The sequence below is a fragment of the Halictus rubicundus genome, chromosome 11, assembly GCF_050948215.1.
Source record: "Halictus rubicundus isolate RS-2024b chromosome 11, iyHalRubi1_principal, whole genome shotgun sequence".
NCBI classification, from domain to species: domain Eukaryota; kingdom Metazoa; phylum Arthropoda; class Insecta; order Hymenoptera; family Halictidae; genus Halictus; species Halictus rubicundus.
In genome coordinates this window covers 12,350,211-12,375,379 of record NC_135159.1, presented here as the reverse complement: position 1 = coordinate 12,375,379, position 25,169 = coordinate 12,350,211, and the positions used below count along the sequence as shown (strand labels likewise).

General features: G+C 42.0%; 3 protein-coding genes across 6 annotated transcripts in view; 2 read left to right on the top strand and 1 right to left on the bottom strand.

Moving 5' to 3' along the window:
- The window catches only part of Stacl (SH3 and cysteine-rich domain-containing protein), a 56,108-nt gene extending 45,378 nt beyond the window's left edge, over window positions 1-10,730 (top strand). For 2 of the 3 annotated variants that reach the window (XM_076796669.1, XM_076796668.1), the window contains 5 exons: window positions 1,953-2,111; window positions 8,327-8,503; window positions 9,272-9,521; window positions 9,737-9,920; window positions 10,574-10,730. In XM_076796669.1, coding sequence (XP_076652784.1) covers window positions 1,953-2,111; window positions 8,327-8,503; window positions 9,272-9,521; window positions 9,737-9,920; window positions 10,574-10,720 — 917 coding nt within the window. In that variant the 3' untranslated portion in view covers window positions 10,721-10,730. The remainder of the gene's footprint in view (window positions 1-1,952; window positions 2,112-8,326; window positions 8,504-9,271; window positions 9,522-9,736; window positions 9,921-10,573) is intronic. The other variant, XM_076796671.1, reaches the window with a different exon arrangement.
- LOC143359176 (uncharacterized) lies at window positions 10,721-16,757 on the top strand (the record flags this gene model as incomplete). Its single annotated transcript, XM_076796925.1, has 1 exon — window positions 10,721-16,757. A coding segment is annotated over one exon (792 nt), but the record flags the coding sequence as incomplete, so codon positions are not given.
- A 68-nt stretch (window positions 16,758-16,825) lies between these two features.
- Idgf4 (Imaginal disc growth factor 4) lies at window positions 16,826-20,066 on the bottom strand. Of its 2 annotated transcripts, none has more exons than XM_076796697.1 (6): window positions 19,937-20,066; window positions 19,446-19,581; window positions 18,999-19,252; window positions 18,450-18,753; window positions 17,664-17,826; window positions 16,826-17,549 (listed from the first exon to the last, which is right to left on the bottom strand). In XM_076796697.1, exons 2-6 carry the CDS (start codon window positions 19,564-19,566, stop codon window positions 17,069-17,071), a joined length of 1,323 nt encoding a protein of 440 aa, XP_076652812.1. In that variant the 5' UTR covers window positions 19,567-19,581; window positions 19,937-20,066; the 3' UTR covers window positions 16,826-17,068. The 2 variants fall into 2 exon arrangements, with proteins under 2 accessions (XP_076652812.1, XP_076652813.1); XM_076796698.1 differs by having other exon boundaries at window positions 16,826-17,531; window positions 19,937-20,063.
- Window positions 20,067-25,169: the final 5,103 nt, after the last annotated feature.

The window sequence follows — 25,169 nt, the reverse complement described above, 5'->3', positions numbered from 1 at the left end:
ACCTGGAAAAATCAAAAAGTCGTAGACAGAATTTCCCAAAAGGTAAAATCGTCACCTCCAGCAATAGTGTTCTCTTGTTATTGGACTTTACGCAGACGTCTGCGATTCAGAAAAATGTTTCACCGTGGAGCGATCCACAAGTGGTCGGTCGTCAAACATTTTTCTTGGGAACGTTGGTGTTCTACGTGAATAACATTTAACGAGGTATTGAGCAGAATTCGAGAGAGCACCGATCGATCCTCCATACCGAGGAAAAAAGAAACGAAAACGAAGCGTCTCCGGAGGAACAACTTTGCACGAAAGTTTCGTTCTATTCGCATCGTCGTGTATAACGATCGGCTTTTTGACTACATCCCCCCCGAACCCCTAAATCACCGCATTAATCGTCTCTCGATAAGGATAATCGATCGGGGATATATCACGATCCGCCCTTGCCACGAGCCCATCGTCGAATTAACGATATAATCCGCACCGGGTAAAGCGAATCGGATCGTTCCTCATCATCGCACCCCTTATACCTAAATGGAAGAGGCTGCAGGAAAAGGTCTTTATCTCTGCCACGTGTCAACTCGATGATTTTTTCGTCAGCCGGTGTCCTGGTCTTTGTTCGAGGTCGCTGAAAATGATGATCGTTTGGAGCGAAACGCACCCCTTGGACAATTTTTCAAATAAATTATTGCTTCAACGTTATTTTTTTGGGGGATTTTTCGTGGCCTTTTGTATCGCCCAGTGTTGCCAGAATTGTTCTATAATATTTTTAACATCATCTCGGAACTATTTCATATTTACATTAATAATAAGGGTAGAAATTTAGTGAAGATTCTGAAAACTTCTGAAACTTGAATTAAGGGTGAAGTGACCTTGTTGGATTCCGACCATGACAGAGCCAAGGAGCTACCCTAATGGCCCCGGACACGGTGAACCGTCGCATGAATAACTTGTCTGAGGATGGGTTAGGGGGTGTGTTATCCACGTCGAAAATTATTCGAAGGTCCTCATCCCCGAATTACGCGGCAGCATGTTATATGCTCTTAATCCTTTCAACATGATTTACTTCAATTGACGTCAGCATGTGCCTACCCTCCGAACGATCGATAGCAATTTTGTTACGTGTCCTGATCACCATAGGCTGTGTCAGGATCGAAATAAACTTTTTCTAACACGCGTCGCCCACCTTGTCAATCATTTCTCACGGGGAAACATTTATCTTCGCTGTATATAATCAAATGAACTTCAGTGACCTTGAACAAACGACCTCGACGAGGCGCCAGCGAAAATGAAGTCGAGACTGGTCCTTTGAACAACAAGTGTCTTCCAATCAACATCCTTTCCACTGCTTTTCTTCAGAACATTAATGCTTCATCAGTAGAAAAGAGTGTGGAGCCTCTTTTTCAATTAGATTAAAATTCTCCTAGCTTAATCAAATAATAGATAACTTATAAAGGAAAGAGTTTCAGAAAATCAGTAGGAGTACAGAATATTTTCTAATATCATAATAAATTTTTATAAAGTAATGTAAAATAGTCACTTTTAGTGCCCCATAAAGCTAGTGTTAACAAATGAATTAACAGTGCTTAAATCATTTATACATTATTCATTCATATCAATAAAAAACAGGGGTAAAAGTGTTCATGCTCCCTCTGAGATTCCCACTCACCTAACTTCACCATGAAAGAAAGTAGCTATCGAACAAAACATGAGAATAAATCAGAGACAGAAGCAACCGCACCAATGAATCACACCGCAGGAAGGTTCCACCGTAGAGTCCACAAATAAATGACCAAGCGAAGACACTCGCTGTCCAAAGGACCCTCTCAAAGAAACAGTTGAGACTGAAGCGAAAGCCAAAAAGATGTAAAAAAACAAAAAAACTGAAGATACAACAGGAAATCACTTCCTGTGATGTCTATCGTGTGCTTTTGCATTGCTGTCACTCTATCCCGTGTGGCCAGACGTGGACGCCATATACCAGGTGCTGAAGCAGGCAGGCGAGATCCGTGGAAACTCGACAAACTCACCACCTACGCCTCCCACAGCAGATCATCCTCCCTCCGGTGCAGCACCTTCGTCAGCGAGGGCCTCCTCCCACCCCTGTTCCTCGTCCACCTCTGGTAAGGCACAGCACCAACTCCTCTTGACCTTGAAGCAGAACCTTCCCAACAATTATTGGGAGAGATAGTAGCCTGTACTCCTTGCAATCGCCACTTGGAGAGCTGTTCGAGTGTGTCATCCTGTGCACAAGAAACTAGATTGTACCTTTGGAGTCGTGTGTTCTGTAGATTCTCAAATTTCGTGGCTTCAGATAGCTAAAAACTGGTTAGAAGTAGTTTCTGAGGAACAGAGTATAGATGCGTAGCATAATTTTAAGTGTACGGTTGACTATGTACTTCTGGGCACGAGGATGTTTAATGTTTGTAGTCAATTTTGTGGCAGCGCAAGCTGAGAATATGCTGCTTTATGAAAGAATAAGTCATTTGTATCATAGTTTTTGTACTTGTATATTTGGAAGTAGAAATCATATGGTAGCATAGGCTTTGAGATAGGTAAGAGACAAATTACTAGTTTTTTTAGTAACGTAGGTGCTTCGAAGCAAACTTTTTAGTAACAAACTGATCCCTCTATGTGCAAGGAATCTAATTTTGTAGATTATGTCTGTTGCATTGATTCTGAGACATAAATGACAGTCAATATTTGTCTGTTGCAACCAATTTGTGTTTCACACATTGCAATTTGCTAGATAAATAGGCGAAGTTATATGAAAATTCTTGAAAGTTGTAGATTGCGTGCATTCTCCAAGTTTGTTGCAGCAGAAACTTCGTTGATGGCAGTTTCTGTAGATTTAAGTTACTCAAGGAAGTTTTAGGGGCTTGGAAGCGCTGTTCAAAATATGAGTTTGATCACTGCACGGAAGGGAGACTATTGTTGTGGTTGATAATATGGAAGTAACAGTTACATAGGACACTAATGGTAGTTGCAGCTTAGTTTAATTGACGAACTTCTCTGAATAGATGGTAGAATTGGTTGCATGTTGGTAACTTGACCAGCGATCCAATATAATCCTAGACACCCTATGCTTATTTTCAGGTTTCTACAAACTATTTTTTATATTTTATTATGTAAAAATGTTACACGATTCAATCAAAGTTTGAGAATCTACAAGTTGTTGAATTTACTAAATAGTTGTATCGCATAACAAAATTTAGCTTTTTTTCTTAGGATAATTAAAAATGAGAAAACCTTCTTTTGCACAGTATTGCAGTCTCTATGAATAATTGCCTGTATAATTGAACAATAATTAAATTTAGAAAAATATTTAATAGTAGATGTTGCTGTAACAATTCCAATTTGTGAAAATACGTTTCCTTCGAATGCTAGAAAATAGCACAGCATACTTGCAGATTTAGCATCTCGCAAAATTGCACAGCTTTTAAAATAATTAGAAGAGCAGCAAGCGAAATAATTCAAGCAAGAGAGATTGTTTAAGATCAGATTTATGTTCCAATTTCGTTGAAACAATTTGCAGCATCAAAAGCTGAGAACGCGTTATAGTTGAGTGTTTTTACAGTGCCATGAAAAAGCGAGGAAAATCACCAAATGCACTCAGAAACAGGCTCCATTAATAATGCAACGGAAGAGTCACTGTTTTTCTGCTTCAAGATCTCACGTGACCCTGTTCTCTTTCTTTTATTTTTTTTAATCAGAAGAAGGAATGCTTGTCTTCTTCAGGGACATGACTCGTAATTTTCTCTCTCTCTCTCTCTCTCTCTTTTTTCTTTTTTCTTCAATTGTCTCTCTGATCTTCTCTCTGGCTCTCTTCTTCTCCTGCTTCATCTTCATTCTTCCCCCTTTACCCATCGTTAATTTTTTGACTGTCTCGACTACCCGGGGAACTAATTCAACAAAGCGTGTATAGATCAACGGTGATCCACGATCGAGGGATCCAGCTTCTCGTCATCTCACCATCATCTTAACGTTAACCGTTCACGAAGGAAACAAAAATATTGAAACATTGACGAAGGTGTTGAATCTCTTCAGAGTGCCTCTAATTTCGAACATCAATTAATACTTAGCTACTCTGTCGAATTGAAAAGAAATCTCGATAGTCAGATAACGTCAAAAAATAATTAGCGCGGTGCAAAATCTGCATTTGCTCGACGGGAAAATATCGAGGCGCGGTGAATCGACTATCTTCTGAAGGATCTTCGTAAAGCCTCCTCCGAGGTGTCTTTGAGAGCCCACTCGAGGACCTGAAGCCCTCAAAGACCCGCGATTAAAAATCGACATTCCGGAGTCCGCCATTGTGGCGTCCCACTCGAGGCGAGAAAACGTTTTCCCACTTTTCCGCGAGTCTCGTTGCGCGAATGCCTCCTGCCCTCTCCTCTTGACCAGTGTTAGGTCTCAGCGAAAATGAAAAAAATTACAATTTCAGCAAATTATTTAAAACAATCACCGTTAAAATTGATTTTCCGTGGAAAATTCGACCATCGGTCGAACCCTCGTGAAAAACTGGACCGAAAACATGTGCCGCATCATTCGTTTACGAGCCTCCGTTCTCGAGAAAAATCGCCTTAAACGTGATTGGTCGCTTCAGCTGTACTTTTTGAAACTTGATTTACTCGAGAAGGAAGCTGAGTAGACACAAAATGTATTACATACTTTCTGTTCAGTTTTACGCGAGGAATCGAACGATACGATATTTTAGTGTTTAAAAAATAAATTTACATTATTTGTAACTATATAATGAGACCCAACACTGACGAACCCCATGTCTGAAAATCACAACAGAGCAACTCCAGTGCACCAGCGACTAACAATTCGCCGAAGCATTCGAATCAATTCCAAGCAACTCCAAAACCTAAGTGTCCAAAGAAAAAAAAAACAGACGAACCTAGACTGTCATCGGAGCGATCATGCACAATCATAAGAGCCCGGAAGAAGCCTACAGGAAGGCTGGCAAGCTGTGACTAAAGTGGAATTGCGCCAACTAACACACACGCACGTACACACACAAAATAACAGAGCCGTCTAACTCGATCGCTTCGAGAGAGAGAAAGCCGGCTTCGAGCTTATGCGAGCGTTACACGCATCAGAGAGTCACCGTGGAATCGTTGCAATTCCATTGAGCAGGAAGAGGCAGCGGCGGATCGATGTCCGGAACCAGGCCGTTCGGGCAACCGTTGCTGTTGATGACCCAGGAGACGCCATCGGTCTCGTCGCCGAGGCTTCTGGAGCCTACTTATCGCGGTGGCAACCGGAAACGATGACCCGTCAAGTGGAATTTCATCTGGAAATCGCGTGGTCGCGTCTCGCATAATTCCTCACTGCTCGCGAACGAAAAAATTCACGTTCGCGATCGTCGAAACGACCGAACCGACCGACCGTTCACCTTACATGGGAAAACCGTGGAATCGCTTGTGTGTCATGATGGAATTGCTGGCTTCGCACAGTCCGATGAGCGTGTTTTGTATTGTTCATGAAAGGAATCGTTGTCGTTGACGATACAGACCGGTTTAATAATTGATTCATCAGTCTTCGTGCTCGGAAAACGTGGAATTGCTTGTGCATTTCGATGGAATTGTTAGCGTTGTACAGTCTAATGACAATTTTTCGTGTTGTTCGAAAGCGGAATCGTTGTTCTCGCTGATCTGACTCGATTTAAAATTTGATTGATCAGTCTTTACAATCGCTAATCGTGGAATTGCTAGGCCTGGTAAACGTGGAATTGATCAGTCTTTGCACTCGCAAATCGTGGAATTGCTAGGCCTGCTAAACGTGGTATTGATCAGTCTTTGCACTCGCAAATCGTGGAATTGCTAGGCCTGCTAAACGTGGAATTGATCAGTCTTTGCACTCGCAAATCGTGGAATTGCTAGGCCTGCTAAACGTGGTATTGATCAGTCTTTGCTCTCGCAAATCATGGAATTGCTAGGCCTGCTAAACGTGGAATTGATCAGTCTTTGCACTCGCAAATCGTGGAATTGCTAGGCCTGCTAAACGTGGTATTGAATCAGTATTTGCACTCGAAAATCGTGGAATTGCTAGGCCTGGTAAACGTGGAATTGCCAGGACTAATGGATGGAATTGCTAGCACAATTAAATCGGCCGGACACAGTCGATCGACATAATAATTTTTATCAGTTTTAAGGTGCTCAATTATCCTTCGTATAACACGGAATTGCCGAATGGAATTGAAATGGCGGAGTCTGAACGGAACGAAAAGAGACAGGATTGTTCGTGAACGCTTTTATGTTACACAGAAAATAGGATCGATGGAATTTCCGAGGAACGAGAGGTGGAGTTGCCGAAGTTGTTCTACTGTGATGCTACTATTTTACTCTTGAAACAATTGCCTTCACCCTTCCCCCTAGAATGTTTCTTGTTCGACCGAGTATGTAAGGAGGAATGCTGCAAAGAGAATTAGGGAATCGCCATAATCGTAGACGGAGTTGCGAGGGCTCGCGTCGACTCGAGACGCGGTACGAACATTTTTCACGCTATTTCCCATCAACGTACGCTGCAAAACGGGTAGACCATGGAATTGCCACTTTATTTTACATTTATTTAGTCGCTGTTGAGAACAAGCTTGTACTTGTACTTGTCTGTCCGGGACGACTAGTTGGAAACTAGTTTGCAAAATCGATTTGGAATTGCTGAATTATAGAATACCGTCAATGTTCGCTTGGGCCAATGAATCCTCGAGCAATTCTTGAATTCAGCATGACCAAATTATAAAACGAAAAAAAAAAAACAAACAAACAATACAAATACCCGAAATTCCTAAAGCGGTGAAATTATTTGCAGGACTTTTGTTTATTACGTACAGGTTGTTTCAAAAAAGACTATGCCGTAAAGGTAAGGATGCCCCAATATACTATCAAAGTTTCGAATAATCCGCGTAATGCAAATCACATGTAAAACGTTACTATAATTCTCGCGAATGGCACACAGTAACGGCGATACCCGGCAGGGCCAAATTTGCATTCGGATTATTTTTAACGTTCCATCAAACAATCAGAGATGCTCGAGATTTCCACCGCATAGTTTCTTTTGAAACGAGACTGCTCCGGAGTTTTGTCGAATTTGGGATTGTTGTCGGATAGTCTTCGATTGATTCGTGTTGATTGTGAGAGAAGGGAGACGTGTTTTGAAAACAAAAAAGAAAAAAAAACGACGTGTAACTTGCTCAAAGTATCTTTCCTTTTCCGAACGAATGCTCAGCTTTGCAAACTCGGACAGGTCGAGTTGCAAATAAACGATTTGTCTTGTTTCTTCGCTGTTAAACAAATAAATGCGCTTGTATCCCTTTGATTCTCCGATTGTCGACTTGTAAAATTTATCGGAAAATTTAGGACGACAGAAGGAGGATAAACGAGGGAGTAAAAGATCGTGGAAAGCAGTCGGTGTTTGTAACACGAATCCGCAGATCAAAAGCGTGCGAAATCCCACCGAAGAGAAGGAAAAAAAAATATAAAAAAGACCTGAAAGCATCACAGAGATCCCGTGTAAATATTGTAAATAAAATCTTGTATTCTTCTGCAACCTCCTGCTGTCACTTCTTCTCGCGCGAGTCGTGTCCCATTTCTCTCTCTGTACATATATACATACGCACATATATATATATATATACGCATCTATTTTTTGGTTCTCTGTTCTGCAAAGAAAGAAAAAAAAAAGAAGGAGTACAGTATGTTTTGTAAAATTCTCTTTTTCTCTGTGAATCCCGGCATTGGTCGAATTTTTTCGCCTGAAAAAGAAACGTTTCTGTGTGCATTCATGGTGTTTGACCGTGTCTATGGTGTCCTTTGTTTCGTGATACGTGTCCTACCAGCCTCGACGTTGACGCCACCGAAACCGATTTTGTTGACAAAGAATCTAAAAAAAAAAAAAAAAAAAAAAATTCAGCGATGCTCCCTTATGATCGAGGAGAGCGTCGTTGTGTTCTCTACTGTCTTTCATTTCAGCTGTTGAGTCGCGTACCTCCCACGTTTCTTTCGACTTTGCGCACAACGTGCACTTGCTTTGTCTGAGCGCACTACTAACAAGCAAGCTTTCTGTACCTTCTGCTCTGTTCTAACAACTGTCGCGAATCGCTGTGTCGCGCGTGTCCAAGACGACTGTAATACTCGTCGACGAACGCCACTGTGAGTAGCCGTTGGTTTGCTGGAGACCCTCTCCGATTTGCTTGACCTGGTCTGAAACACACGTGAATCTAGCTGTGACTAACAAGAAAAAAAAAAGAAAGAAAGAAAGAAAATGGCGTCAACGTCGAGCAACAGTCGAGTCTCAAACGCTAACTTGTTATCGTCGATAATTATGGCACATGAAGCGCCGCATAGCCCGCAACGTAGACGAGAGAGGCTTAACCTGAGGATGAAGAGCCTCAGCCTGGATTCCCCGGAAGGCACCGCTCACGTTCGGCATCGTTCGAGGGATTACTATACCGGCGGCCAGAGGGAATCCACGCCGCCTAGACACTCCGACAGTGGTACCATCAACAGATTGTGTAAGTAAACTGCATAGTTAAACCGCGCATGCAACTCGAATCGTTTCAGAGGTGCCGCGAAGCATCGGGAACGTTTAGGTGGTCCGCCTTGCATCCTGGCTAGCTGTAATATTCATAATGCTAACATATTTATGCCCTGTGCAGCTTCGTTTCAAGCTCGGTGCGTCCAACTTCAATTTCTGTTAGTTTACCATACCGCCATTTAAAAACTAAACGTTTGCCCCAGGTGGGTCACGCGCCATTCGAATGGGCATGAAAATGACTACTAATGATCAGTTTTTGATTAACGTCAGGCAGCCCCTTCTTGCAGAACGTAGCCACTCAATAACATTTTTTCATCCTAAAATATACGAAAAATGCGAAAAAGTTACGTATAAATTAAAGAAAATATATATTGTTATACATCGTCGGAAAGCTCGATTTTTTTGTGAGTTTCTACCGGAAATTTCAAGTCCGTACCTATTTTTAATCAAAAGTTACAGGCCCTGAAAGATTTTGCTAAAATCGTACTTTGTCCCCCATTTACTTTTCGCCCTGTGGTCCAATATGAAAAATATTTTACAGCTGAATGCCTGACCTATAGGACTATTATATCCAGAGGTTAAATAAAGCCAGAGTTAAAAAATTTTTTTCTACATTTTACGTTACCATATTAAATAGACTAGCCAACGTATTGAGTGAGATTTTCGTATATCCTAGTCTCAAATAAATTCTTTCGTATCTGGTGGATTGTTCGAAAGATACCCTAACTTAAAAATCGTATTTCAGCTCCATGTAGTCCAGGCCAAGGTCACGGCATTCACAAGCACATAAGAGGGACCACCAGGATGTCAAGCATGGAATTACCGGACGAGAACGAGAAATCTTATTCCTCGGCGAGCACTTCGCCGTGCCCGTCGCCGCATACTAACAATCAGAATCACACAAATCTGCCGGGGAAACGTGTCCCGCCACCCAACAACCTCTACGTAGCCCTCTACAACTTCGACGCACGTCACCGGGACGAATTGGATTTAAAGTAATCATTGCCACAGGAACTGTATATACTTAGAACCCGAACTGCGACACGTCTCCCGGAGGCTGACATCCTTAAGAACTAACCCGTCGATTTCGTTTCGCCCTTCTAACTCCGAACCTTGACCCTCCTTCTCCTCTTTGGTTCTCGTTGTTTGATTGTACACGTTACTTTTTTTTCACGTTGCTAATGCCGGCGTTGTTGCAATGTTTTTATAGGGCTGGTTATAAAATAACAGTGATCGACAAATCAGAAAGGGATTGGTGGAAAGGCAAGTGCTTGGGTGGACGAGTCGGTTACTTCCCAAGCGCGTACGTCATGAGAGTGGAGTCTGGACAGAAGACCCTCCAGGTCACGCGTAACCTACAGCTTACTGATCAGATCACACTATTGCGTGATCAGGTATTAATCATTTTTACAAGCCTAACGAAAGAATGTGTAATAACATCTCTCTGGTCAGACATCCGCATTGCAAACCTTGTTAAACCTTTCTCTTCATTTTCTTCTTATGTCTTCTTCATTTCATCTGCTTCCTTGTCACACCTTACGGTTTCAAGCTAGGCTTCCGAACAAGTCCTCTACCCTTTCTCTCCCTCGGTCTCATTCCAACTCCTCTACTGCGCGCACCATTGTAAGCACTGCTTGAAGTCTCCCTCGCCTTAATTCAGGACTTCCTTTGTTACGATTCTCTTTGTTCTTTGAGAAATCAACTCAGTAGTCTCACCACCACCCTCTCATAGAATCAACTCATCAGTTCGATGCCCTGATCCATCCTACGTTTCCTATTCTTTGAGGGCTTAGGCTAGACCCAGCTCTCTTGCGAAAACTTAATTTCTCTGCTGCCACTTGAAATACGCCATCTTGTACAAAGATCCGCAGTCTGGTCATTGACCCCTTCCACTATGACGTCGAGTCAGACTCAGAAAATTACTGTATTAATTTCTTTCCGACCAAAATCAAATCATAGTGCAAGGGGTTGACCATGCAGAATTAGACTACGCCCAGTCTGTCGATCATAGATCAACGCGTCGGTTCACAAGATGCTCCCTTTGCAGATAGTGATCCAGGTAGGCGAGGAGGTGGACGGTGTGGCAATGGTGCGTTGCGCAGCGGACGTCCGTTCAGCTGACCACACGGGCAAGGAGGGCGAGGTCCTTTACAGGGAGACCCTTTGCCCTTTGAAGTACCTGCAAGAGGTGTGACAACAGCCTCGGCAGGGTGGCCACCCTGCGGGCGAGCGTCAGAGTCGTGCACACCCACGCGACCGATTCTCCGCTTCAGCGCGCCGAAACGTGGCCGAGAAGTACTACGACTGTCTGCAGTGTGCAGAGCAGTGCCATCACGCGACAACCAACGTCGTCACCAGCAACAACATCATCATCAACAACAACAATGCAAACAGCACGAACAACAACGTGAAGCAACAGCAAAAAATCCCGAAGCCTAGCAGCAACAGCCTGGTCCCGAAGAACGGGCCGAACTACCGAACATCTAGCCTGACTAGTTCCTCGACGATCAAGGAGAACAGCAAGATCTTGTCGCGCCTGAACGACACCAGGTTGTCGAAGAACCCTAAGAGCTCGAGCCAGTCCAAGTCCCTGAAGAACCAACCGCTGTTGTTGACCCCCGTCAAGAAAAGGTCCTCCCTGGCTCGTCCGGTACGCGTCCACGACTCCTTTTCCCAGCCCAAGAAGCTGATGCCGATGAACTACGCGTTCCAGAGTCTTCAGAAGAGGGAGATCAACGAGTCGACGTACGAGGACGACGAACAAGAGGAGGCCAGCTTGCCTATCAGGCTCAGGCTCGTTCAGATGTTCGAGCTGACCCTGCCGCAGACCAAGAAGAGGAGAAGGAAGAAGTCGATGAGGCTGATGAAGCAGCAGCAGCAGAGCAGACACGTTTGCAAGGACACCGAGAGGCTGCTGCGCGTACTCAGCGTTAACAATGTGGACCAAGATAATAGGTACAACGTTTCACGGTGTTCCGTTATGTAAAGACTATGGTAGCTGGTCCCTGGGAGTCGCAGACCGGTGCTACACCGAGCCAGGGCTGAGGATTCGGGCTGGCCGATGGGCGTCCCTTGGTCACTTCGAATGCTGTTCAGGATCATACTCGATCCTACTGCTGGCCTCTAGATTATACTAAGTAACCGTGTCTTTCAAAAATATAACGTTACGATAACCATAACTTACGGTTGCCATAAAATGCAGTCTGATCAATCTATTTGACCGTGACAGACCAGAATTGGGAGCCGAATTGTATTCGATGCTTTTCCAAGATCTTCGAACGGCGTTCGCAGTGATCCAGGATGACTGTACGACTGAGAGTCAGTTGAGCCAGCCGATGCTTTCAACAGGAGAAGGCGACTGCGAGTCAGACTTGAAGAGAATATTGCACAACCTGTGTTCTCTTTTTATACTTAGGGACATTTCACGCGAAGAAAAGCTACTACGAGTGCGTCGAATGGAGTGTCGAAGGGTTCAGGAATTTGTTAACGGGACTCGAGTTTATCTGCTGAACTGACACAGGTCGATTCTTGCACTTTCTTCTCTCAAAATCCCAACGGAAGAGAAAAATTGTTTTTTGGTGGAATCCCCATTTCATTTTCACAATTTTGGTTACCTCCCAGTAAACAATTTGCTATGAATCTGTCACCAAATTTTAGGCTCGGTGTTTGAGCGCAAAGTTTGCAGCCAAAACGAGGCCAAATCGAGGCCAAACCTTGGTTTCATTGTAGAGGGCAGGTCGGTCGCACTAAGAGCGAACCTAACCTTGTTCTAAGAGTAAACCTTGCTGTAGGAGAGAAAAAGAGAATTAAATTATTGAAAATATATGAACCGTAAAATTTAGAAGTTTAAATAAAATTCTATTTTTCCTCCTACAGCAAGGTTTATTCCGATTTTGCTTGATATGTACTCGTAGAGCAAGGATTTAGACCGACCTGCCCTCTATAGCGAAGCCAAGGTTTGGCCCCAGTTTGGCATGGAATTTGAAGCAAAGTTTGCACTCAAATTCCGCTCCATCTGTTTCCAAATTTGACTCGGAATTTGTCAACAAGCTTTGGTGCCAAATTGGTAGAATAATGGGGACCAAATTCTGCTACAAGCAGAGTTTGGTACCAAATGAACAAACCTTTGCTCCCAAAGTGTGGCACAAACATTCCCCACATTTTATTGGGTTTATTTTCAACTGTGTGAACACACTGTGGCAGAGAAAGTGCAAGCAGATCTGCATCCAATCGGTCAGTGCTAATTCGAAGCCCTCGCTCGAGCATCTGTTTCGAAACCTAATCGAGTAGACTCGAATGACAGCAACCCGGTCGAAGGAGACTACAAGAACACGCGTCCCATTTTGCGGAGGGCGTGTTCCACTAAACAGTAAGGAAGTTCTTCGTTCAATGTGACGTCGAGTCGTTAGCGCTGTCGCTTGTTGAGTTTCGAGAAATTCGCCTCTGGCCACAGAGGGGATGGGTGTTTGTATCGTTTTTAAGCTAAAGAGAGGCTGGAGAGTATTTATGCTAGCATGCTGGCGGAGGGGGAGAAAAGAAGAAATACAAAAGATAACGTTGTTAAATGGACTCGCAAATAATCGGAGTATTTATCTCGATGTACGAAAAAAAAAGAATTGATGTTCGAGCCCCGCAGAGAAACAGGGGCTTCATTAAATGGTTGTTTATCTCTTGTTTGCGCTGACGCGGCAGTCAGTCGTGTACACGTGTGCGTTTTTGAATCATTCGACCGTTGTTGTACTCTGTTTTCTGTTAACGAGTAAGTTTCAGTTCGTTCGTTCGTTCGTTCTTCTTTCTTTCTTTTATTTTCAGACTTTTGTTACACGGCTCGTAAAGCGGTTAACGATCGTTACTAATATAATTAAGAGAACTTAAGGATCAAATAAGAAATCGAAACATAATGCGAGCTTTGATCGTGCCCGATCAAGGACGAACCATTTGATACAAAAGATTTCGAAGGAATTCGATCTCTTGCACGCAGTGCGAGACGTCTAGAACCAATAGAGGGTCCTGTTTCACTCAGAATTTTTCCAAATTTCATCCCTCATCTTACCTGAACGTTCTCGCGTCGAATTTCGTTTCCAGCGACGAGAACGCACTGCTATAATTCTTTCGATTTTTCTTACGGTGAATCATTTCATTTTTGTTTTTTGTTTTTTTTTTTTGGTGAAAATATTGGGGAGAATACCGATTTACAAAATACTCTTCGAGTAGCATCGTTTCGTTTTTCCCCTCGGTTACACATTATATTACCGAACCGAATTAAAAGAAATGCAACCAAGGATTCTAACGTTTTACACGCTTGCATTTTTACAACTAAATCCGTCCCCGAATGGTGAACTTTCAACTATCGATTACCCCCACGATTCGCATTTGATTTCCAACCAGAAACATCTTCGTCTGCGTTGCCTGTTCGGAGAAGCTAAACGAGAAATTTGTATCGGAGACAAAGTTTCGTTGTACAAAATTAATCGAAGTTGCGAGGTGACTAGATTTATAAAAACGTTTCAGAGGAAATTATTATACTGAGAAAATGTTATCGACCGCTGAACATCGAATCACCGCGAGCATCGGCGGACCTCCGATTACACCCGCCGTTTCATTGACACTCGACTCACCTGAAACCGTCACACCGAATGATTTATACGCCTTGCCTTTACCTCGAGAGGGAGAGAGAGAGAGAGAGAGAGAGAGTGAGAGAGAGAGAGAAAAAAGGGAACCTATCTGCCCCGCTCGCAGCGATTCGATCGTCAGCCGTCACTATATTTAATGATGCCATATTTTATCTCAAAGTTGACCAATCGCGCGATTTGCATTTACTTGATGTGCATTTACGAAGTGCAGACCGTTCTCGAGGACATGTTTTTCGATACTCGAACGGTGAAACATAGAGACGGCTGTCCGGAAAACTTGCAGGGGAACCTTATTCTGGTTCCCCTTTTTCTCGCAGCTGTGCGTGTGTCCTCAAGAGCCTAACCTGCTGACCTGCATCGTTGAACCTCAGAAGTATGTAGACGGACGTTGAACGTTTTCATTCCAGTGTCCCTCCCTCCACCTCCCAGAAAACGCGAGAGATAAATAATAGACGGATGTCTAACGATCAGGTAAAACTAGCTAAACACTAGAGGATACTTTTCTAGGATAGCAAATACTTTCGTTGAACCGTCGGGGATCAAATCGACGAACATAAAATACAGCAACCAGACACGTTTCTTCCTAAAAGGGCCCACTATCCTAAAAAGGAGCATAGGTTTCTCGAGGGAGCGTTCCCCCACACAGTATATACTCTCTCACTCATAGAATGAAAGTCACAAGCAGAGATATATAAAAACTCCGTACTTATTTTTTCACTATCCGGCTCCGGGATGATATGCTCGCCGAACGACGAGCTCCCGTCAGACGCGCCTGATAACATGCTTTCAGTAACCGTAAAATCTCGTCGAGTGTGTCGTGTTCCTGTTTAGAATCCTTCGATTGTCCTCGAGATAGATTCTCTATCTCCAGCCGAAACTCGTTCGCGAAACTCAGGATACACAACGCAATTTGAACGAGCCTAATTCCTTCGGAAGTGTTCTACTTCTAAGTCGTGGAACCGGTGTGGGAAATGCAGGCATTCAACTTCACCCTAACACCTTCAATTTCCCTATTTCATTCTTTCCTACACCACTGTACCACCCTCTTTCTTTTCTTTTCATACGATATGCATGGTTCCTTGTACATATTGCTCTCTTTTTTCTCTTTGGATATCCACAATTTTTCCATTTCCCTGAATTTTCTGGATACTCTAGGATTCCAGGAAATGTGGGAAATTACTGGAAGATTTCCCTTGGATACCTCCGGAGCTCGGGAGGTCCTAATACAACCACATAATTTCAGGAAATTCGAGGGAGTTTACCCCTCCTAACTTTTCCCTGAATTATGGATGATAGCCTGAGTCTGGAGATACTCCAAACGTGGGAAATTATTTTTGATCATGTCTCCAAATACTTTTTCCCATTTCCCGGTAATATGGGCGAGTGTTTCCTCTTGGTTTCCTAAATTTTTGGTGTCGGAAAAATATTTTGTTGTCTCTACCGGGATTCGAACCCAGGACATCCTACTCGTAGCGGAGAGCGCAACTCTTCGAGCCATCGAGGTGCTGGTGCTTAATTTTTGTTTCTACGTATTTATCCTCATTTGAACCTCTCTTTTTCATCTGTAATAATTTGTTCGTCCATGTTGATACAAGAAATTCATGCCCGTCTGTAAAATACCGTGCGAGAAGTCTAATTTTCCTGTCGATATAGTTCGTAGTTTTGGACTCCCCAGACTTGTGAACGAGTTTGCATGAATAATTGGCCGAGGACCGAGAGTCAGAGTAGCATTAGGATTAAGTATCAGGGATAACAATTGTGTTATTGTACGTTGTAACGCTAAACATATTATATTTCATTATATTAAATACCGTAATGTAATGAGTGCCCTACCCCTGGTAAAGTGTATATCGAATTATTAACTGTACTATAGTGTGTAAGCTATTCCAACTACCATGCCCAGTATTTTCTAAGTATTATGATTATGCAGCGGGATGTGTTCGTGTTGTTGTTGTGACTCTTTCTGGCCTGCTGTTTTGCTGACATTGTACACTACCCTACAGCTATACAAGAAACCCGGTGGAAGTATCAGAGTACGTTACTTTGACAATGTTATATTTTTCTTTTAATAAAAAGAAGATTGTTATTTCAACAACGCGCGTAAAATTACAAGTTGGACAAACTTTCAGTTGTAATTCACGGACGTCACGGCCTGTTATTGGTTGTTCATGATGATCGTTACTTCCACGCATAAAGCAGCAGTCTCGAAAGAAATAACAGAGGTAAACAAAAAAATAAATAAATAAATTTACGGATGCTATGTTCACCGAACCAATGTGCACGAGTGTTTGGCGAGTTGTTGTTGTTGTTGACAAACCATTGTGAGTTCGATTGAAGCACCTTCGTCGATAGGATACTTTCAAAGGGGAGGCAGCGTGGCAGACAGAACTGATTGTACACAACAAAGATTTCAGAAGCGTTTCATTTCTATGTAATAAGAGTGGCTGCGGATTAGCTATGTCTCGTGTGCCATAACTCCTAACGTTTGATATATTTACCAAAGTTTAGTCCATTTACAAGGAAACCTTTCATACACACCCGAGCAAATGTGTTTAACCAAATTCATAGACTGCACGAAATATATTATCTATACATACAGCTCCAGGGCTCCCTTTACTTATCCAGTCGCCCAAAGTCCCTCCCGAATGAACAAGAAGCAGACAGAATTGAAAAAACATATGATGACTTTTATTCACGCGTACGTTACATTTCATTTACTCCATCACGCGACAAGACAAAACCTTTTCTGCATCTTGTGCAAGGAACTGTGAATACACAAAAGTAGGAGACAAACACAGCGAGCAGTTAGGGCTTGCAGAACCTGAAGAGAGGTGTGTCCAGGAGTAAGTAAAGCGTGCAAGAGATTCCCCTCCGACTCTTCTCACCATTCATCCTCAGTCTCTGATCATTCACAGCTTGTACTTAGCACCCCTGATGATGGGGTACTTGTCTCCGGTGCAGATGCCCCTGAAGTCGTCCAAGGACAGGTCGTAAATAGCAATACCGCCCAGACCCTTGGCCTTGGCGTAGGCAGCCTTGTTTCCAGCTGTGTCAGGGTTCTCGTAGCCAACCCAGATGCCATCCGCACCAGTGTTCTCGTCGTAAGACTGGAAGGCGTAGCTGCCATACTTCTTGGAGGGGTCGTTCACGTATCTCAGACGACCCACGGCACTCTCGGTTAACCTGGTGCACACCTCAGCGTAGGAGAGGACACCTGGGATGCCTGTGTGCGGCCCCTCAGCTCCTGCGCCATCGGCAACGATGGGTGGCACACCCGATATCTGGCTCTCGGAGGTCAGCTTCCATGTTCTGGCGAACGTGGGGATTCCCACGACGATCTTCGAGCCTGGTGTGCCGTTGTCGAGCCAGTACCTTGAAGTAGAATTCATACTTTACGGATATTTTTGGCTTGTAACCCGACGGAAACGGGGTTTTAGGAAGGTTCGACTGACCTTGACCGACGTGGTCAAAGTTACGTGAAATGATTTTACAAATTGTTCTCACCTAGCTGTGGCGTCAACATTGTCCTGAGGACCACGTCCATAGCTCTCGTAGATGGGCGCAGGGTAATCACCTTCCTGAGGGTTGCGTTCAGGTGTCTTTTGGTCGAAAGTGAACAGGTGCACGGCGTCGATATTCGGCGCCAACAGTCTGGCGTCATAGTAAACTGAAAAACCAATTACAAACACGGTCAACCCAATTGCAATTTAATTTCACCCGAATAATTTTTCATATTTGCTTCCCGCTGAACCCTTGATCTCCCAATTCCTGTCAGCTGTGTGCAGTTGTGTTTAAATAAACGCAAAGAAACGATCCACACGGATTGTTTACAATTCATTTTCCAGCGGAATCACGCGTCCCGGTGATCCCGGTCCGGCTCAGTGTTTGGAGAACGTGACATTGATTACAAACCAGTTTAAACGCGCGCACACTGATTCGCAGCGTTTAACGTGCTGATCGAAGCACCTGCGTCCCCGGCACGTTCGCGATCTCATGGTACACAGGAAAGACAGAAGCCTCGAATCACTGCGTTGACCAATTTTACTTGAATCTACATGCTCGGAGCACTCTCACTAAGAAAACTATAGCTCTCCTTAAGACTGACTGATAGGGGAGAAGTAGGAACACACTGTAGTATCCTCTTCGTAACTGTGAAAAAGATCTCTACGGTAACTGTCAACATTTTACCCCTACCACTGGGATATCCCTATAACTGTGACTCTGCACAATGTTTTCACAGTTACTGGCAGGATACTGTAGTGTGCTCCTGTTTTAAGGATTGATACTAACCACTGCTGTTAACATGGGGCAGAGCGGAGACGGTCAGAGCCTTGAACTTGGGCCTGAGCTGAGCCTTCAGGTCACGGACCAGGATAGTGAAACCGTCACGGTGCTCCTGTTCCTTGTCGTCCTTGAACTTTCCATATCCAAACGTCTTCTTAACTCCGTGCCAGAAGGAGCCAAGAGTGCTACGCTGCTTCTTTACCTTCACCGGTGGGAACTGCCAGGCCAGATCAATGCCATCGAAGTCATAATCGTTGAGCAACCTGATCACGGAGTTGATGAACTTGGACCTTGCCTCTGACGTCTCTGTCTGTGAATGGTTTGAATCAAGTCATTATTAGCTGACGGATTGTATGCATTTCTGACAAGAAATGAGTAGACAAAATACAAAACAGTGAAAAACATTCACAGAATTTGAAAATACCGGTGCACTACTTCTAACATAGTAATGTTATTAAACCCAACATGTATGTTAACATACCAATGTTATTTTACCTTGGTATTAATGTACGCAATTTCTATTCGATGGAAAAATATTTGACTAGAAAGACTTACAGCGACAAGGTACTTGTGAGTCTCGTCCTCAGGGTCAGCGTTGCCACCGATGCTGAGGTAAACCTTCAGGTCTGGGAAGGCTTTCTTCAGCTGGGGAACAAGCCTGTAGTAGGCGTACCCAGCACCAGTGTCAAGGTTCGGGTTCAAGGAGACAACTTCGAACTTGTCAGCTGTGATCCCAGCGAATCCGTAAATCAGATGGGTGCAGAGAGAGAGTGCAGAGCGAGCGTCGTCCAGCTGGAACTTTCCTGGACCTGAAATAATTCAGTAAACTATGTAAAAATGTTTTTGGGGCACAATTTGTTAGTACAGTTTTCTTTTGATATGAGAATATGACTAGGGGCGGCTTTCTATTCGGTAGGTAAATGAGAGATTAAATATAGATGGAGGTACGACACTAGTACGACCAAGCTTGGGTTCAAGAAAATTTTTTGCATGACTTTTTACCTTGTCTTTCGAACGCCGTGCTGTTCCAGAAGCACACGACCTTGTTGTGTTCATGATTGTCGACGCTGAGCACCGATTGAATACAAAGCGCCGCGACTGCGGCAAGAATCAACACCTTCATTGTAGCAGACTGGTCCTGGAAGCAAGCACAACATTATATTTCAATATTCACTGCACTTCTGTATCAATTTATCAAGGAAAATTGATACAGTTGAAATAAAACAAAAAGTCAGTTATTCTAAGAAAATTAATAAAATTTTATAACTGATATTTGAGGATCTCCGACTTTCCAATTTTAGAAAGTATAGTTTGACCAATTCTGTCGAACCTTTTAGCTGGTATTAAAATATTTAAAAAGACTGTAGCTGCTCCTACTTTTGTTAATGTGAGCGAAAGATCTATGGGAACACCCTTATGATCTATACTGTCTATACTGGTGTACTATAGTGATTGAACGAGTGTTACAACGAACCAAAGCAGCGAGGTCTTACCTTTCAGAAGGGAAGAAGCAGACTGTCTGGAACAATTTCTTCGACAGAGACTTTGATGCCTTGGCCTGATCTCTGACAAAGTGGTGGGGGGCGTGTGGATCTTACGTCATCGCCATAATCTTTCGAAGACAGTTTATCCCGATATGTCAGCGTTGGATCCTGTTGATACCGAGGTCCGCGAACCGAAGGCCAGGGGTCCGAAAAGTTTCTCGGAATCCCCGATTGAAAAATCAGTCGGCGAGATGCGCTGCGTGATCGACGATCGAGGAGCCGTTTGGAATCTTGGATCTCTTATCGACTTGATGGTCATCCACCTTTTTTTTCTGCTATTGTTAGACCAACTTTGGGTCGTTCATTTATACATCAGGGAATAACAATAATTATATCCGGTCATAGTAATAGTAGGAAGTTTTTTTATTGTTTATTTATTATAAGAAATAATTTATAGATAATTACATTTGAAAATAGCTTCTAGAAGTAGGCTATATCCTTTTTTTAAACAACTTCTAGACTAGAAATTCTATTTTTTTAAATTGTTTTGTAGGCACTTGTTTTTTGACTTTCATCATAGCTAATTAATTTTTAGAGTAAGACAGCTGCGAATACAGTGAAGAGCAATAGGTGGGACGATGTTTGCACAGGTTTTTCTTTTATCTTCGTTTCAATTGGTGTCATTTTAAGTATTGAAATTGGAAGGGGAAGAACCTGGGAACGCAGTTTCTATCCGGACTTGTTTACATGCACTATCTAACGTTATATTCCGCTTAACTATCGGAATGTCGATGAGTCTGTGTTAATTTACAGAAGCCAGGACGCAACCTTTCACTCGGGTTATCGCGGTTACGTAGAACTTCGTCAGAACGTCCACTGTTCAGCTGAGACCGCCTTCATCTTGTGTAAGTATTCATCAGAATGTCTGCTTGTAGATTTTCTGAAATTTCTCAATAATTCTGTTATTTAATTGCGTCAATATCTCTTCAACTTTCGTGTACAACTTTTATTTATTTCCATTCGTTTTCAATTAAGCGACTTATGCATTGAATATTGACAATACGCATTCTATTTTACATAAAGTATTCATCATTTTGATCAATTCAAAATTAAGAAAGCACATCGATTATCAATTTCGATGTCTAACCTGTGAGCACAGGAAATAATATATTTTTATTATAATTTTTATTGTCAATCCATTTATTTATTTATTCGTAATAACTGTGGGACATATGATGCTTGTAAAAAATATTTTTCATTTATATACATAAGCAATACCGATAAGGAAAATTGAACTGCAAGGATAATAATCGTTCAATCATCTTCAGACGTCTAAACAATTTTCCAGCAACTTCTACAGCCATCTTCTTCCTCCGCATTATTGACAATTTTCCGATACTTTATCTTGTCACGTTATAGTGATTCATGATTCTCGCGTACTGACGAACACTGCGTTTGTATAGTACACTCTGGACAGACAAGAACATTTATTTAATCTTTCTCCAATATTGATCTTGCAACAGCAGCGAACCGAAAATGTTTTTTAAAAATTCTTTTCATTATTCAACTCTGAAACGAGCCTTTAAAATATTCAACAGAATAAACAAACAGAAACAATTTCAGAATTTGTCAATATTCAATCTGAACCTGCTCCTTGCAGTAATAAATAAAAAATAATCGTATTCCACGCAAAAATATTTTCAACTACAATTCAAAATTTGCTATTCAAATTTATTGACACCGATCAATGTCAATGTTAACAAGCTACCAGCTAAAGAGCTTGACAAATAAGGTGAGATTAGGCCAATGAGTTTTTTTCGAAATTCGGTCCTGCCTTCCAGCGATGACTTAGTATAATCAGCGGATAAATGGAATGTTATTTCTGTAGAAGTTCCAAGTACATCGATTTAATAACCATAATATGTCTCATCTCAAGGTGTGTTTTGAACGTGCTGGCAACGGCAATTCGACTTCCTTCATGCTCGTTGAATATGACCTATATAGGCGGACATGATCTCATCTCGAAACGTATCGCACAATCGCTACCAATTACCTTGTCACGAGTCAGCTCGCGTACTTGCTAATTCACGTGCGAAAACAACCTTGAAGAGTTTACACGAGACGTTTCCACATTTGCCCACCTTCGGCTGTTATGCAGAAGACGTGGCCAGTGCACCATGGGGACAAGTGGTGTCTCTCTTTTTGCAGGAAACAATGAATTCCTTGTAAATCCTCTTTGACGTTCGACGGAAACATTCGCATGCAAATCATGCGGTCAAAAAAAGAAAAAGAAATCATGGACAACGTTCTTGTCTTCAGCAGGATAGATCTATAAATACGAAACGAGTAAGTCATTTTCTCGTAATTGTGTTAGACGTAAACAAATTTTAATCTTATACAAAGTGGTATTATCAAGCATTTGTTTATAGTGGAAAGCAGTCTATAATTTTTATTCTAATTGTCTTGGGCGTAAATCAATTTTATTATTATTTTGATAATTATTTAAATTATTATTTTATTTTTATTTTACTCGATGATTTTTATACAATATATTTTCAGCCCATCAGCTTCGCAATAGTGCAATAACGTAGTTATTTGCTTAACACTAAAAATGGGTTTACATATTGAACAATTTTGTATAGTTTATTCGTCAATAAAGTATACATTTTTTAACAACATTTGCTCCCAATGCTGATCCAAACGGTATCGGGCATTAAGAAGCGCGACTGTTACAACATAACAGATTGAGAACGATTGGACGTTTATAAAATAAGTCGAATGTTTTCAATCGCTCGCTGATTATGCAAAGCGGGCAAGATCTACAGACATGATTTCATCGAACCGCCTGGAACGTACTCTCATTTTATTTGCGAATGAGTCACTCTCGCACGTACACGTTACGCAAGCCGAGAATATGATACAGGACGATGGTTCTAGGAAACGATTCGTTACGTTTCTAATCGTCTCAATGGCTGTCGGCAACATTGAAGAAACTGTGACAACGCGTGTGTTAACACCGTTAACGTTGCTCGAGCAACGACCCTTGGAGCCCTTGGACAGATGCGATTGATATGATTTGCTACTGGTCGTTTGCTCGACGATTACTAAACAGTCTTCTACGTCGGTCTCTTCAACTGTATTTACGTACGTAATTGTTTACATAATACCGTTCGATCGAAATGTCGCAAGATCATGTTTGTTTCAAATGGCATTGGATTGGAACTTTAGATAAAGATGCTCTTGGCCGACGAGATTGTTGCTCTTATTAGAAAATGATTTCCCGTTTTGCTTTGCCATGTTTTAAAATGCGCGCTGAATTTCTGGACCAAAAAAGAAGTCCATTTTGCAACAATTATCGATCCTTAAAGTTGATTGACATATTTCGGTAGTGTAGATCATAGGTGGTTGCACATTACGTTTTTCGAAAGTCAGATTTAATTACCAACATTATTTTGATTGTGCTGGAATCATTTCAAATACTCTCTGTAATTATTATTGTAATCAAAATTATTATTTTTCTCCTATTGAAATCTTAAGGGTAAATGATTCTTACCGGTTTCTATGTATAATGCAATGGAAACAGCGGCACGAATCATTTGCTCCGTAAAATTTAAAAATAGCGCCATTGCACGTAGCGGCAAAATGCTCAAACTTGTACACGTTTATACCGACAGAGCAGTGTTCTTCTCAAACGTAATTGTGGCGCCATCTACCAAACAATGAGTGTACTAATCGACTACTAGCTTGAGCGTTACACCACGGATGGCGCCAGCAGTTCAAATACAGTGTACTTTTATTTATTGAGAGTGAGCTTTGGATCAGAACCAAATATCAAAATTTCTGCAATAAATACAATAATAGACTATAAAAAGGGTTCCTATTCAGATATATAATTATGTTGTAATATTATTACAAACGAGGTATACCAAATTACCAAGTTCCTGCGAGCATCTTTCGCTACATTTTAGTCCTATTTTGTTCTATTTTGTACATGTACACGTTAACATTGTAATTTATTTGGTGAGAAATAAAAAATATTAGTTACAACAGTTAATGTGTTCTTGGAATGGATCTTGGAAAATTTCGGGAACAGTAAAAATCCTCAAATTACTCTGTCGATAAAATTGTCTACAAGTTTGAGCATTTCGCCGCTACGTGTAATGGCGCTATTTTTAAATTTTACTCACCAGATGATTCGTGCCGCTGTTTCCATCGTATCTTATGGAGATACCGGCAAGCATCATTCGTCGGTACCTATTTGCCAATTGATAATTAAAATTGTCGAACAAAGCGACAAAAATCATTGGTTTTCAGTGTTGATTCATCTCCAATAATTGATGTAGGGTATCTCAAGGAGGAAAACAACGATGTATTTGTTGAAAGATTTATTTCTAGTATTGGAACATATCATCCATACATAGCACGGTCAATACCGATCTCGCTTTTGTTTCACCTGTAAAAAAGGTGGAAATAAAAGTAATATACAACAGACAAAGGGCTCTTCCTTTCTTCCTTTCTTTCACCATCGCTCGAAAACTCGGCGGAACATCTTCGTTCCCGACTTCTTTACATTTTACAAGAACCGAGAAATGAATAAAAAACGATGACTCTGTACACGCTGCCAGGTAAATGATCTTCGTTTTTAAAACAAAAAGGATCTCCCCGTCTTTCTCTCTCAGCGACGATATCTATTCTGAATATCGCGATAACATAAAGGGAGCTCCGACGTTTAACGATTAATAATGGCGGCCGTCGCTCTTCCGGTTGTGGAATATTAATCGTTGAAACAGTTAACAATCACGAGCGCAATATACAATAATAAATCAACGGAACAGCTTGCAAAAAACGAACGCTCCGAGGGAAATATTTTCTGCTCCGGACGCGAGATGCTCTCTCTCTCTCGTGAGAGAAAGGAAAGAAGAGAAAGGACGTCAGTCAATCAGAGAAAGTTCTTCCTAGTAATCGTGAATAACAATATGGCTACCAGCGGTCATCCGGTCTATGTACACACAGCGAGTTGATCCTCGATCATTTCTCACGGATCGATTTGCCAGAAAGAAGATCCAGAAACGACATTCAATGTCTGAAAACAAAAATACAATTTCTGCTACCTCTTTTACAATCTTCTTGATATATATATATTATTCGTTGCTGTATCAATGTTGGATCGCATCAAAATTTAATGCAACAATGTTGCAAGACATTGTCGGAAATGCAATATTGTTGAAACTGAATTTTCATC